This window comes from Sminthopsis crassicaudata, chromosome 6, assembly GCF_048593235.1.
Source record: "Sminthopsis crassicaudata isolate SCR6 chromosome 6, ASM4859323v1, whole genome shotgun sequence".
In the NCBI taxonomy this organism is placed as follows: Eukaryota; Metazoa; Chordata; class Mammalia; order Dasyuromorphia; family Dasyuridae; genus Sminthopsis; species Sminthopsis crassicaudata.
In genome coordinates, this window is record NC_133622.1 from 2,998,607 (window position 1) to 3,014,666 (window position 16,060).

At 45.6% G+C, this 16,060-nt stretch overlaps 1 protein-coding gene across 3 annotated transcripts in view; it reads right to left on the bottom strand.

Moving 5' to 3' along the window:
- The window catches only part of SLC2A9 (solute carrier family 2 member 9), a 179,535-nt gene that overhangs the window by 11,855 nt on the left and 151,620 nt on the right, over positions 1–16,060 (bottom strand). For all 3 annotated transcript variants that reach the window (XM_074276072.1, XM_074276073.1, XM_074276070.1), the window contains one exon: positions 5,852–5,979. In XM_074276072.1, the coding sequence (XP_074132173.1) occupies positions 5,852–5,979 (128 nt within the window). The remainder of the gene's footprint in view (positions 1–5,851; positions 5,980–16,060) is intronic.

Genomic DNA, 16,060 nt, shown 5'->3' on the forward strand with positions numbered 1-16,060 from the left:
CAAGGTCATCCACATGGCCATGAGCCAGGGGTCGCACGACTCCCAAGGGAGGCCTGGACCATTTAAAAATGGAATCAGGACTTATTTAACAAGATGCTAACAGGTCTAATGGGCGTGTGGCCCACAGGGCGCCTGCGGGATCTGCGGTCCTGGCCAGTTTCCGTGTGACTCAAAGTTCCCGAGACCCTTGGGACGGCCCACGCGACCAGCGGCTCTGTCCCTCGGAGACTCAAAGCCGGCTCTGAGCCAGCGAAGACACGTCTATGTCCGGGGTGAGGCCGTGGGAGGCGAGTTCTCTGAACTCACGCGGCTCCGGAGGAGCAAGGCCCCGGGACTCAAGCCGCCTCCTTTCTGCCTTGGAATTCAGGACAAGGGTCCAATCAACGGGCCTGGGGGTGCCGTGCCATTAAATACGCGTCCCGGCCGCCTCTGCTCATCATGCAAACGCACTCGCGGGTGGCCATGACGGGAAGGACAAGTGGCTGTGGGGGAGCAGTCGGCTCCTCCCCTTTTCCCTATTTTGCACCTGGTTTGCACAGGCAGATCTCAGCCGATTCAAAGATGAACTCTTCTCTAGAATAACTATTTCAATGACTTCTAGTGGTTCAAAAAGAGGGTCAGGACGCGGTCAGTAATCACTCCAACTTCTAAGCTCTATTTCGGGTCTCGCGGAGACCTTACCAAAAACAAGCAGTTCTGGAGAACTGACCGCGCAGACCCACAGGCCGCAGTGTGCAGAGCCCCCTCCGCCGCCCTCCGCGCCAATCAAATCTTGCTCCTGCTCGCGTTTTCCTGCTGTCCTTTCCAAGGGAAGCACACAGAGTTCCAGGGAGGACGGCCGCCTCTGACATCCCAAGGTCTGGGTCCAAGTCTGCCCCTTGAACAGGCTGCTCCGTCCCGCCGGGCCTCGGACTACCTTCCAGCCTGGAGTCGCCGTCTTCTGTGGTAGGAATGGCCGGTTCCGGCTGCTCCCCTCACCACCTGGCGGTCCGGGCTCGGTTGGTGGGTCCCAGTTTCCTCCTCTATCTATTCCAGGCTGTCCCCATTCAGTGAGAAGGGCGTGTGTAAGAAAGCCTGGGCTCGGAATCTGGCCCCTCCACTCTGTGCACACACATGGCATTCTGGCCAAGAAAGTTAAGGTCTCTGAGCCTCAGTCCGCCCCCAGCTCCCCATTCAGGGATGCTGCCACTGGCTTTAAATCTCTGCGCACTGTGCCACTTGTGGCTGCCTAGGGCATTTATTAATCACTTACTACATACTGGGGACGGTGCCAAGGGCTGGTGTCGTGGGCCTCCCCTTTGCCCATCCCAGCTTGGCGAGAAGAAGAAGAGAACCTCTCTTGCATTTTCTTATTCCTGGCAAGAACCGCTGCTGGGCAGCAGAAGAATCTGTGGGAATGACTGAGCCCAGGAGCCAGGAAATGGGGTCAAAAGTGTACATCCTGGACCGTTCCCCCCATGGATATTGAGAGGGGGCAAGCTCTCTGATTATGGCTGCTAAGAATTTCTCACCTGCCCCCCATAAAGTTGGCTCTGAGATCTTTTTTTAAATCCAGTCAGCCATTCCTCATGGGGGGGCTCTCCAGCAAGACTGGCTTTATGCCATGCCCCACCTGCTGGATGCCTGGGGGGCTTCCCCTGGTCAGTCAAGCTGTCATCCTGTTCCTGTCCCACTATACTAACTTTCCCAGGACCATCGCCGAAGAGCCAGCTGCAGTAAATGGGGATGTCACGGCTTTCAGGGAGCTCATTCGTGGGCTGGCCCCATCTCCCCAAGCTCCCATTTCCCCCCAGACAATTGAGACACCTAAGTATCTCCTATCACATCTTTCTCCAGGAAACTTTGCCGAGTGACTGTGAAGAGAGGAATAAGTGACATCTTCTTCCTGCTCTTGACAAGTCTTGGAGGAAGCAGACGAGCTTCGCTCATCGAGATGTTCTAAAAATGGGCTTGAGACGTGGCGCGTTCCAGGTTTAATTTGGATCTCCATAAAATTATTCTGAATGTTTCTTCTCTCAGCCCCGTCTGATTCTAGACTTGGCTAGTCTCCAAGACTATCTAGCTTCTCTTTGAGTGCAATTTAATTTACAAAAAGAAAACTCAAATCAATGCGTCGTGAAGGGTCTACTACAACACCCCAGAGAGGTAGTTATGTAGCCTCTGCTTAAGTGTCTCCCGTGACTCGTTACCTGACGGAGCATCAAAAACTTGTGCATTACAGATTGAAAATGGGCAGTCTAGAAAAGAAACTAGGAAATAAAAGGACTGAGTCATCTCCCATAGAGAAAACTCTAATTTGAGTTGAGAAATCTGAATGAAATGTCTACCTTTGTCCATGTTCTCTCTCTTTCTTCCTAAAACAGTCCTTGAGAACTGGGATTGTTTCACTCTTTAAAAATCCCAAGCCTGTAGCATAGTGCTTGGTATACAGTAGGCATTTAATAAATGTTTCACAGACTCACTGACAGAGGGAGAAACAAGGAGAGTAAGAGCTGCTTGAGACTCAGATAATGATCAGATTTATCCCAGCCTTTTAGAGCAGATATCCTTAATCTTTGTGTTAGAGATTTATTTAGCACTAGAGTGGAACTTTTGGACTCCTCAAAATGTATTAAAATGCACAAAAAGATATATGATTTCAAAGGAAACCAATTATATTGAACTGTTACCTATCTAATCAATCTATCTACTAGTTCACGGTCCCCTGACTGTTCAGAGTGAGAGGCTTTAGAAGAGAGTTCTAGAGTCAGAAAATCCTGCCTCTGACATTTATTGCAATCAGCAAATCTATCGACTTCCCCTAGTTTCATTTTTTCATCTGCAAAATGGATATAATAACTATTGTACCCACCGGTGAGACTAGTTGTAACGATCAAATGAGTTCACGTGTGGAAAGCATTTTGCAAACTTTTTAAAAAGTGCTATCAATTCAAGCAATTATTATAATTTCTAGAATTTTGACAGGTATCCGAGCTAATTAACCCTATAGCCAATCATTTGGAGTTCTTTTCCTCTATTTGGAAAATCAGGGTGTTTGCTCATCTTGTTACCACCCAATTTGTATTCAAAGATCAATGAAAAAATTACAACGGTTTTTTAAAAAAATACTGAAATATTATTTGTAAGGACTTGGTGACTGGGTCTCAAAGGACAGCTAGGTCTTCTCCTTTTCATGTCCTCATTTAGATCATTTAAACAATCACTTAAATTTTTAAGGCCTCAATCCTCTACTTGTAAAATGGGGATAATAATGGGTGTACTGCCTACTTCTCCACATTTTTGGGTGGAAAGTCCTTTGTCAACTGTAAGGTACTGCCGAAATAAAAGTATTATTAGGACTATATTGGATTTCAACTGCCTCATAAGCATTTTTTGGTCTACGCTTCCCAACTCTCCTTGACAATGCAAACAGAAAAGAAAGCAATCCAGTATTTCTACTTTCTTTTCATTCTCCCAACTACCTTAAGTAATGATTCTTGTATAAATACAGCATAGTTACAAATACATGAAAAGAAATGATGAGGGTAAAAGACGAATCCATAAAAGGAAAATTTAAGGAGAGAGAGATTCTTCTCAGACTGACCTACTGTAATACTAGCCAACCTTTTGGTAGCACTTAGGGTTTGCCAACCCCGTAAGATTGTTCCTGGTGTTGTCCAATTGTTTCATTCAAGTCTAACTCTTTGTTAACTCTTTTGGGGGTTTTCTAGGCAGAGCTCCTGCAGGGCTTGGCCATTTCCTTCTCCAGCTCATTTTACTGAGGCACAAGGAGGAAGTGTCTTGTCCGGGTCACACAGCCAGGAAGTGCCTGAGTCCAGATTTGAACTCAGGAGGACGAGTCCTCGTGAAAAACGGTTCTGGCTCTCTAGCCACTGTGCAGCCTTGGCTGCCCCTCCAGTGAAATAGGTGCGATGAGTGCCGTCCTCACCTTCGGATAAAGGAGCTCTGGCACACAGAGATCAGAGGCTTGTCCAGGCTCTCACGGATAGGAGATGTCTGAGGGAGAAGCTGAACTCAAGTTTTCCTGACTCCAAATCTAGTGTTCTGTCCACGACATCACCCAAGTGCCCACTTCCTCCCCCCTCCCATCCACGGACCTACCGTTTTGGGAGAGAGGGAAGAGAAGATGTGACGGTAAGTTGAGAATGTTTTCCATGTACTGAGAAGTGAGTAAACCCCACCTCTCTGGAATCCACTAAAGACCACGGGGATAACTCGTTTGATCTCTCTCCCCAGAACTCCCTGGAATAGCTATAAGTCAGTCACGGGCATCCAAGCCAGGCCTCCAGAACCATTGTCTGGGAGCCCACGGCTCTTTCCAGTATTATACATCCAGTAAAATACGCCTCATTGCCAACCAAGTCTGGTGAAACATATTGTACAAACACTGTTAAAATCATAGAGGAAGCAGGGACTGTAGGAGGGGAAGGAGATCTTGGCAGTTCTACAGGGGCGTGCGCCGGTCTTCAAGTGACAGACGAGGAAACAAAAGACTTTCTTGGTCTGTCCCTATCTTAAAGATGGGCGCTCCTGTTATATACAGCAACTGAAGAAGGAGGAGAAGAAGGGGCTGGTATTCTGCTGAATTCTTAAGGGAGATCTAAATCGCAGCCTCTAGGTCATCCTGCGACTCCTGATTGAATTAAATTTGTACAAAATTGTCAGGCCTGGAAAAGTAATTTCCATTTGACTGAAAAGAAAATGAGCCATTTTATGAATTCAGCTAAGAAAGTTTGTTTGACTCCAGGAAAATACTGAATGAAATTGGTGACAAGCTCAGCCCACATCCCCAGGCACGCACCTCAATTATATGGGACGGTGACGGGCCCATCTGAAACGGCTGAGAGAAATTCATTTACAAGCAGAGAATGGCAAAGCTGGCGGGCCCTTAGCATGGAGAACTGGAATTCAATTTAAGCTTCGTTAAGGGGCGATGTTTGCAAACCGTGCCGCCTGTTCTCTTGTGCCTTTGTCATCCTCGTTCCCTTCCTTTGCAATGTGGGACTCTTGTCTTGGAACATTGGGCTGCACTAAGGGAGCTTTCTTTTTCTTTCATCTGCAGCTACTTGGTTATTTCTAACCAAAGACCATTAGACTGTACTGTTTTTATGGAAGGAATTATTTTTCTTTCTTGCAGTTGCTTTCCCAGTGCTTATGGTAAGCCTTAGCTAATGCTTTATCAGTCTCTCAATCAATGGCCGTCTCCTAAGCACTAATAATGAAAACAAATGAAAGTCTCTTTCCTCAAAGAGTTTACAATCAATTTTTGGCAGTGGGGAAGGCATTTGGACATTTATATAATAATACTGGTTAATAATGATTGATATTCAAGCAGGGAAACTGGAGGAGGAAAAGAACTGGAAGGAATCCTACTTAACATAAGGTAGAATGTTAACAGTTTGAAAGGACCTTAATACGCCTTTCATTCTATAGGTAAGGAAACTGAGTCCCAAAGAGAGAGGTACTTTCCAGTGTCAAAATGGGGAGCAAAGAACCAAGTCCTGGATCTGGAAAGAAGCCCAGAGACCCTCTGGTGCAACGCTCTTGTTTTATGGAGGAGGAAAGCAAAGCCCTGAAAGCTGTCAAGGTCATACAAGTGCAAGCCACAAGTTCCACCTCCTAGACAGAAGCAGGATGAGATCAGAAGCCTGGACCTCTGCCAAAGCTCTTCACTCTCCCTGGCTAAGAAGGTAACCTTAAGTACAAATCTGAGCAATCCGGAAAGATCCATCACCTTCCTGCAAACTTCTTTCATCATTTCTTCTCTTATTGGTTGTTCCTTATCCCCTTCTCTTAGAGATGCAGAGATCTTTAGGAAAAGTGGAAGAAAAGTAGGGACCCCAAAACATACCACAATGTAGGGGAACAGGAGCCCCACTGCGAAGTTGGAGAGCCAGTTGACCGTCCCTGCGATCATGAAGGCCGCTGGCCGCTGAGCCTGCTGGAAGAACTCTCCAGTCAAGATGAAGGGGATCCCACCTGAAAGGAAGCAGACAAGATGCCGGGTTAAGGACCACCCCCTGATAGTCACTCCTGCATCAGCCACATTCAGAGCCAAGTCTTTGTGTTGGCAGCAACACCCCGAAATCCTGCTCCCTTTAGTGAACGTTTACATCATCCACACAGGACCTTGGAGAGCTCATCACAAATCCCAGTGCTGTCCAAACAAAATGTCCAGTATTCCTGATGCACGGTGGATCCTACCTGGGGGGAGGGGGTCACCAAAGAGAGTGATGGATATTAAAAACTGCTCTCTGAAAAATGCCTCAGGGAGCTGCCTCCTGTGAGCTGAGCGCAGGATGGGGAAAATCAGAGACCAGCTGTGTGCCTTAAACATCCCACCGAGCCCGGCAGGACCGCATCCTCATCTGTAGCATTAAGGGATCGGGTCGTACCCAAGGTCCCCATCCGCTCCCACTAGCACACACGCCCATAAGCGCGCCCCAGTCTGAGGGTGGGACAGGGCCGAACCCTGACTGTGGCAGAAGGAGAATGGCCCCGAATCTCCTCAGCACATCGGAGAGCCAGCCCTGGAGAGTACCAGCTCGCTACTCTGTTCCTGACACACTTTTCTCCCAGACTACCCATTGGGAGCAAGGACTTAATACACATTTACCTAATATATAATATTGTCGTTTTGTATCCTTTTCTTCTACTAATTGTAAGCTCTCTTATGTCAAGGATCACCCCTTCTGTAAAATTTAGTAACTGGCTTTGTCAAAATGGGCTTTATCAAAAATGCATTTCAAATCCTCCCTTCTCCAAGAATCCTCCCTAACTTTACTAGCATTATGTATTCCCCGTGACCCGTAACTCTCTCTACCACCTGCTCACTCCCCTACTCCGGTTTCCACAAACAAAAATCCACCAAAAGCCACGGACTGTTGCATAAACACAAAGCTATTAAGTACTGTCCGTTTTATTTCATAAATGGCGAAAGAACCTGTCAGATGGGATTGTCCTGAAAACTTCTGGGGCTTGTGGAGACGCTTTACCTATGAAGAGAGTGGGATGCATCTGGGCACACTGGTATATACTCTCTCTCTCTCTCTCTCTCACACACACACACACACACACACACACACACACACACACACACACTCTCTCTCTCTCTCTCTCTCTCTCCTCCTCTTCCTCTCTCTTCTGTCTCTGACTCTGTTTCTCTGTGTCTCTGAGTCTGTCTCTCCCTCCTTCCCCCTCCTTCTGTCTCTGACTCTGTCTCTCTCTCTCTTTTGTCTATCTCTGTCTTTCTGTGTCTCTCACTGCCTGTCTGTCTGTCTGTCTCTCTGTGTCTCTTTTTGTCTCTCCCTCTGTCTCTGCATCTGTCTCTGTGTGTGTGTATCTCCTTCTGTCTCTTTCTCCCCCGTGGATCCCAACTCTGCTACTAACTTGTTGGGCAAGTCACTCCTCTTGACCTGTCTGTCAGTGACGGTGGTATGGCACCAGGCAACCAGGAAGCTCTTTTCTGGCTTCAGCCAGAATTGAGACTTCTCTGTTTTCAGACTAATTCTTTCCCAGCTCTGACCTTCTAAAAGGAGCCTGGCCGTTTTATCAAACTCTACATATGATAAAGCTGAGGTGATGAGAAAGCTAATGACCATGTGCAATTTGGAGTAGAAATTGCCTTGCCAGCTGCCCGTACCCATGCCCATTAATTGATTACAGAGCCACGTGATGCCGTTCATTATACTGAACTAGCTATCTGGAATCAGTGCATCAATGTATCTTCTCTTTCCAGAGTCTGGCCCACTAAATAATTCTCCTGGTTCCAGACAGCAGCATTAGTGGAGGGCCTCCAGGCAGAGAGAAGGCTGCTTTTTATTGCCAGCAAGATAATCCCCCCCATGAGATGTGGGAGAGACTCAGGAGGCTGTGGGATGGCCACAGGGAAATTCGCTGTAGGATCTCCCACTCAAAGAGCAGCCTGAGCCGTGTTCTACACCCTGAGCTTCCCATTTGGCCATTTAAAAAATGCAGCCCCTCAGGTTTCAGAACAGAAGGAGTCCTGGGATTACCTAGTCCAGGCCCCACATGCTACAAATGAGGAAAGTGGGGCTCAAGGAGGTCCCAACAGTGACAGCTCGCAACTATAGGGAGAGGTTAAAAACAGTTCGGAAAATCTCTAGTATTAATTTCACCCATCACTTTGTGCTCAGTATGCTGCTAGGTGTTGGGAAAAGGGGAAAGACAAGATGGGGGTCCTTGTTCTGAAGAAGATTACAGCCCCTAGGAGAAGGTGATGCAAAATTGGAAACTTAAAGAGCACCAGAATGATATGAGAAATGACACAGGACATGCAGAACATGTACAAGCCTAGAATCCCACCTACGGAAGGGGAGACGCTGATGGGGAATCCCAAGCTAAAGTGGTTCTGAGTTTAAGATTACACCATTTTCAGCATTAAATGGGGAGGGGAAGAGTGGGGAACTCATCATATTAATGCTAGAGCAAGACAGAAATAAGGAAGGAAGGAAGGAAGGAAGGAAGGAAGGAAGGAAGGAAGGAAGGAAGGAAGGAAGGAAGGAAGGAAGGAAGGAAGGAAGGAAGGAAGGAAGGAAGGAAGGAAGGAAGGAAGGAAGGAAGGAAGGAAGGAAGGAAGGGAAGGAAGGGAAGGAGAGAGGGAGAGAGGGAGGAAGTAAGGAAGGAAGGAAGCAAGGAAGCAAGCAAGGAAAGAAGGAAGGAAGGAAGGAAGGAACATTCAAACTCATTTCAAGCTCACTGGAATAAAACCACTAAATCTTGTGTATTCAGTTCAATCTAGATCCTTGAGTAGGAATGAATGATTAAGGAACCAAAATTAAATAATTAAACTTAGCAATTAGCTAGCAAGAAGAGTAGTTAAGACGGGCAGCTAACAACAGCTTCCTTCGCCCAGTAGTTGAACCCTATTCAAGTTCTTCCTCCACTTTTCACCCACTGTTCTTCTCTTCCCAGCAGCAATGCCTTTAAAAGCTGATTTGGGGACATAGTCTGTGCCAGTTTCCTGGGGCATATTTTGTGGCTGTTTGCTTAGGCCATAAAAATTATTTATTATGTCTCTGGTCCAATCCTTCTTAAGGAACTAATATTTCATGTTTACAGGAAGCTTTCCTCCAAGAAACTCACAGAATCATAAATTCTATATCCAGGTGAGAGACTTCAAGAGATCATGTAGTCCAGCTTTTGCCTTCAGGCACATAATGTACCAATATGCTCATTTTGATGAGGCGTCAGAAGCTCAGAAAGGTTAAATTAGTTTCCCAGGATTAAAACTAATGAATGTTGGAGAGAAGATGAAACACATTTTTTTCTTCTGCATTCTTATTCTTTTCTCTTGACTTGCTAAAAAAAAAAAGACTCACAGCAAGCTCCCGGTATCATCCATATTGTCCAGTGGGAACATTCCTCTCAAACTCACCTAAGCACAGGCACTGTTAATTTAGTTTGAACACTGTCAGTGTCTATTTTAACTAAGACTTAGCGGTTTTATTAGAAAATGAAACATAAAGCATTAGGGTCTTAAAGAAGGGCAGAGACTCGGGATACTTATACCCTTAACCTCACAGGGTGTCCTGAGAAAAGTGCTAAGCAAATTATGAAAAACAATGTAAGTGTTAGTGAGTTTAATAATGATCTAGTTTAATCACCTCGTTTTGAGTTCCAGAAAAATAAGCTGATTTGCTCAATCCCCATGAGTAGTTCATAGAAGTTCAGCTCTTCCTATCCAAAGAACTGATGGAGTCTGAATGCAGATTGAAACATACTCCCCCCTTTTACTTTATTATTCTGAGGTTGATATGGAAATGTTTTGCATGATTGCACATGTATAATCTACATCAAATTGCCTGCCTTCACAAAGAGGAAGGAGAGAAGAGAGGGAGAACTCAAGATTTTAAAAAAAAAAATAAACATTTGTGTTTATATGTAATTGAAAAAAATAAAAATTTGATGCAATAATAAACAAAACACAAAAAGTGCTCCTTCATGGGCAATCTCGTAGAACCCTCTACTTGCTAGTTGAAGCAGAGAGACCTCTCTGAAATTTTCTACCCCCTTTAAAAGTCCACAAAGTCATCACAACCCTGGACTCATCACGCATGTAAGGAGATCATTTCATGACTTTTATGTAGTTCTGTCATTCAGACCGGAATCAGTGAATCACGGCTGAAAGAAGCCATGTCAGCTCTGAAAGAGCTGGAAGAAGTCTGTCAGCTCTGAGACATCCAAATGCGGGAGTCCCAGGTTCCTAGAGTCTCCGAAGTCTCCATGGAATCTTCAGCACGAGCTCCCTAGAATGGCCCAGGCCTTCGCCAAGCTGAGAAAAGCAAGATTTCACAGAGAATAACAGGCCGAGCGAGAGCCGATTCCAGACCCGCTCTTGGTTTGTTTGGTTCCTCCCCCTTCCCCTCCCGAGCCCCTTCCCCTCCTGCCATGCGAGATAACTGGGCCGTTCCAGCGAAGCACTGAGATTCCCCATGCCACGGTGCCATTCTTGACGTCGGAGGGCCCGGACTCTGATACTTGGTCTGTGTGCTTTCTTGACCAAACCTCTCAGTTTTCACTGGTCCCTAGTTTTCTCATCTCTGCCATCAGCAGGTGGATCTATGAAGTCCACTGAAATTCTAGATCCAATAGAGAATTCCAGCATTTGGCTCCAAAGCCTTCCTTTAGCGCCCCCCAGATGAAGGCGGGTCTGTACCGGCTGGAGAAAGCTTCAATCCTCATTTCCCAAGCGGGTGATGTGTGACAGCAGCCCGGGCACAGCACCATTAGTAAGTCTGTTCTAAACCTCTACCGCCAGGACAATCAGCCGGGCTGCCAACTCGACTGGCGGAACTCGTTACGCATCTGGGCCAACGTCCCCTGCCATCAGACGTCTTAGCAAGGGCTTTGCCGCAGGAGCATAATTTCTGTCCCTCGTTTTCAGGTAAGGGACATGGAAGCTACCAAGATTAAGTGGGGTGAGGCGACAGGCAGACAATCACATACACGGGGCTGCACTGGCTACATTAGGGCTGATGGGGTTTTCCGTGATTCCCCTGCGGGCCCTCCAGAATGGCCCAAGAACTGTGCGGTGGGGAACATGGCGAGGTGGGGAAACAGACCACAAATGACATCTCGCCCGGCCCTTCCTGCATCCGGCGGACACGGAGAGCCCGGGGGTCTGGCTGCGAGGGCTCTGGGTCAGTTCCAAAGGCTCCGGGTCAGCTCCCTGCCCTGCAGTAGCCCCCAGAGCAGACCGCAGTGAAGGGCCCGTGGTATCGGGCAGACAACAACACTCGGGCTCTCTGCCTCCCAGGTCTGTTGCCAAAGAAGGCCCTCCATGGTATAAAGCCACCAAAATGCCAGTTTTGGAACCAGCTGGAAAGCCAAGGATTTCAAAGGGCCTCGCGGCTCAGAGCCGGCTTTGCTGGCCGCTCTCGAGTTCTCTCAGCATTTTCTTTCCACGTGCATTTGAAAGCGGGACCAGAGTCGTCTGTTGAACGTTGGCCAGGAATACAGCAGGAGGCTGGCCCAGACCTCCCCGTGCTAAGCTGCCTTTCCTCACTAGCCAAAAGCCAAAATGGAGCCTAAGCGCGGAGGCGACTCAAACCCCAGCGTTATTTTATTTGGCAAATGTTATTAAAAACCTCCTCCACGTCCGATGCTGGGGGGCCGGAGACTGTCAAAGGGCAAAAGAGAGCCGAGATGCCTTCAAGGTCCTCACCAGCCTAAGGAGGAGGCACCCGCAGGGAGCAGGCCAAGGCCCAAGGACAATCACAATAAGGAGAAGCCGCGTTTTAGGGGGTTTTAAGGTTTGGTCTGCCGAGGTCGCCTCATCTGACTCTAACAACAAAAGGGAGGTGATATTCCCCTCCCTCTTTTACAGATGAAGAAACTAAGATGGAGTGACTTTTCCAGGATCACATGGCTAGTGCCCAAGGGAGGGTTTGAATTCAAGTTTTCCTGACTAAGTCCAGAACTCTCTACTGACCTAGCCCTCTGAGGGCCCCAAATCCAGTGTGCTTTGCCGACATCAGGCAGCAGACAGCTGTATTTCTTACAACTCTGTTTAAATGTCCTTTGGGTTGCTCCCCGTTTCCCCTTACCCAGACCATATATTTCATACTGGATCGGAAGCTTTGCAAAGGCTGGTGGGTAGCTGTTCTTTCACCTTTGCATCTTCACACTGAGCTCAATACCTTTCACCGGGTAAACGCTTAACAAACACTGGTTATGTCAAACCTTTCCTATAACCAGTTCTCACATGCTGGATTTCCAGACTATTTTTGTGCTTCAAATCATTCTTTATTCCTCACCAGCTTTGATAAATTAAGGTTCCTGGACCTGAACACAATATTCTACTTATGTCCTGGCCAGCTGAGAGATTTTCAATAAAAAGTTCTCATTTCTTTGGAGGATCATGTGGATACATTCAAAGGAAAAAAACAATTGGCAAATGGAAATAGAGTAGCTTATCACTTGGGGACATGAACGAGACCCCTGTAAACAAGAACTCTGGCCGCTGATTCTAAAAGAGATCACATGGATATTTCTGAACTAGGGACTGGACTTCGTCTAGAACTGAGTCACCCAGATATTGTTCGGTGCCAGAGGCTTCATATTCCGGTACTCTGGCCAGATCGGCTTCCCCTAAGCAGAGGAATTTCAGATGGAGCGTCCTGGCACTGGGAAGCTAATCACGAAAAATTTACTACTCCTTAAAACGAGTCCCTGGGATTTGCCAGCAGACCGGTAGCTGACTAGATTTGGGATCAACTAATACGCATTTATTGCAGGGCACATGCTCCGTGCTATTTTCCTATTCTCTTTATTCCATATTTAGTGCTGAGGCTCCCAAGTAATTCTCACTTAATGGTAAATAATGGTCCCAGTGAAGCACATTCATATGATTTAGTGTCCTCGGAAACTCAGAATGCTGGGATACGGCACAGAATCTTCTAGGGGAGGAGGAAGTCCCAGAGGCTACTTATTCAGTTCCTTTCTCCTCCACAATCTGACCCTAATTTACTACACAATTGCAAGTCCCTCTCTGTGTGGGGAAACCTATAGATTCCTTTCATCATAGAATGTTTTAAAATATTATTAAAAATAACACAGGATTGCACAGAAACAAAATATACTGAAATATAGTTTTAAAAATTGTTTTAAAAAGATTGAATTTCTGATATAGTAATATTTGGCAGGCCAACGAGGTAGTTTAGTGGATAAAGCACTAGATCTGAAGTCTGGAAGATCTGATTTGCCATCTGGCCATGTGCTCCTGGGCAAGTCACTTCACCCTCCGTTTCCTGTTCTGTAAAATGAGCTGGAGAAGGAAATGGCAAACCCCTCCGGTGTCTTTGTCAAGGAAACTCCAAATGGGATTACAAAGAGCTGGAGACGACTGAAAAATGGCCAAAACTGTAAAACCGTTTTTAAAAGATTGAATTTCTGATATAGTAATATTTGGCAGGGCAACAAGAACAATAACTGCAATGATTGTAAAGGAGTGAGGAGAATAAACACTATTTTGAAATATCTACAACAATTAAAATGTGACATAAAAATGCTTCTGATTTCTCTCAGTGAGAAAGTCCAAGAAGTGCTCCTGTGTTTTGTTGCCTCACATTCCCAAGGGAAGAAAATGCTAAATTTCTGTTCAAGAGAGTGAAAAATGAAGACATTATTTTTCTCATCTAAGTTCATAGACCCCTTGAGGGAAGGAAATGCCATTGCGATCACCATGAAATATGAAAGCAGAGTGGTACAGAGGAAATACAGTGCAGAGATCCCGACTCTCATTTGGCCATTGCCGTAAGTAATTCATCTCAGGCAGACCACCTGAGAGTGCACGTCCAGTTCCAGTGAAAACTGTCTATAATTCCAGCAATCCACCACCTGGCACGTGTGTGTGCATGTGTGTATGTGTACATGTGTGTGCACGTGTGTGTATGTATGTGACTCTGTGTGTGTGTAAGTGTGGGAAAGTTTATGCTCGCCCAAGATAGCCCCTCATTCCTTGCTTTTTACTTAAACATCTCGTCCCTTTCCCCGTATCCTGGCAGAGAACAGACCTGGGCACACCGGCCCTTTCAGTCTAATGTTAGAAGAATGAGGCTGCAATAGAATGACGATGTAATGATACAATTCCCATGGAACAGTGGTCTCGTAACTCAAAGACCAATGAGACTTTCCTAAGTCCTGACGCTCTGCACAGGGGTGACTCGGGGCCGGAAGCATTCTCAGAAGTAATCACGTGCACCCCCAAACCATCATTCATTAGATGGGGGTGCAATAGCTAATCATAGTGGCTAGCATCTCTATGTGAAGCACTTTACACAAATGATCCTATTTTATCCTCACAGTGACCCTGGCAAATTTGTACTGTAACCTCCCCACTTTACAGATGGAGAAACTGAGGCAGAGAGTCTTATGCCGAGCCACACGGCTAGTGAGTATTGGAGGGATGGTTTGAACTCGGATATTCCTGACTCGAGGTCTAGGACTGTATCCACTGGGTCACCTAGCACCTAGACAGCTAACTTGAATGTGAACTTGACTCAGTGAGAAAGAGGGAACAGAAACTCGAGAATACACCTTTGTACAGAGGGAGGAGGACACTTAACATGAGAAATAAAACTTGTTAAAAGGAAGGCATTTTCCAAAGGAGGATGAAAGAGGTGGTGGGGACCTTCTACATGAAAGATGCCCACTTTGGGGGCTCACTATTCACTAAGAGTTGGAAAAGTGGCCCGACGCTGCTCTTCCCCATTCAGCTGCTGGGGGGAGGGATGGGGGAATGGGATTGAGACTGGGTGGGAAAGAGTGTTAGAACAAAATAAAACGAATAATGTTTTGCAGAAAGAGTACAAAGTGAGATGCCATGGAAAACTATTATTTTCTGTATTTTAGCCTCTGCTCCCATGTATTTGAGCACTTGGGTAAATGCATATATAATTAAGAATACCCAGGGAAAATGGAAATATTTGTAAGCGAAAAACCACTCCTCTCTGCTTCATTAATTAACAAACAGCTAATAACCCACACTCTGTGTATCTAGCTTCAATTTGTCCAGGATTAGTCATAGCTCTTATTTAAATCATCTAAATGAATAATTCTTCACTGAAGTATAAAGCAGTCCCCCTCTCTTGAATACTAATTAGCATATTTTGATCCACACTGAATTCCAATGTCATTTCTTTGGCTGATGCTTTTAGAATGAGCTTTTAGAATAGTATTATGTGATTGGATTTTTCCATGCAGTGCTTTCTTCCCCTTTCCCTCCAAAAAAGCAAATGCTTAGAAAAGATAAGAAAAAAAATATAAAAACAGATCGTTTGACCCTACTAATCGCTATCAAAAGTAAATTTTTCCTTTTAACTGCTGATGGAAATGGGAAATAAACGTGTGGGCAAAACGACGACGACACGGTTAAAATCTATCAAAGTACATATAGCAGGCATCTGTCTTGTTCAATTGTTTTAGTTACAGGAATTGGCTACAGCATTATATATCAAAGGGAGAGATGAAATGTAACTAGCGTCTGTTCGACACCCTTTAGTTCACGAGAGAAGAGATGCTGTGTGAGGGAGATTATTATAGACGAGGGCACAACCACCACCATCCCCTTCTGGAATGAACTTCCCTCCCCCCATTTCTCCTGGCTCTCTCAGAACCGAAGGAGGCTGGCCTAATCCTTCCCGGGGCAAATTTCTATCTGAAAGTAAACTGTTATTTTTACCTTCTGAATCCAATTCTTACTGTGCAACAAAAAATTTGGTTCTACACACATATATTGTATCTAAATTATACTGTAATATATTTAACATATATAAGACTGCTTGCCATCTGGGGGAGGGGGTTGGGGGAGGAAGGGAAAAAATCTGAATAGAAGTAAGTGCAAGGGATAATGTGGTAAAAAATTACTCATGCATATGTACTGTTAAAAAATGTTATAATTATAAAATAAAATAAAATAAAAAAAAAAAAGAAAAAAAAAAAAAAGAACTATCAAATTCATCAATTAAAAAAAAAAAAAAATTTCTATCTGAGTACTCTTTCTCTCTACAACTCACAAAGACTTCCAATGATGGGCAAG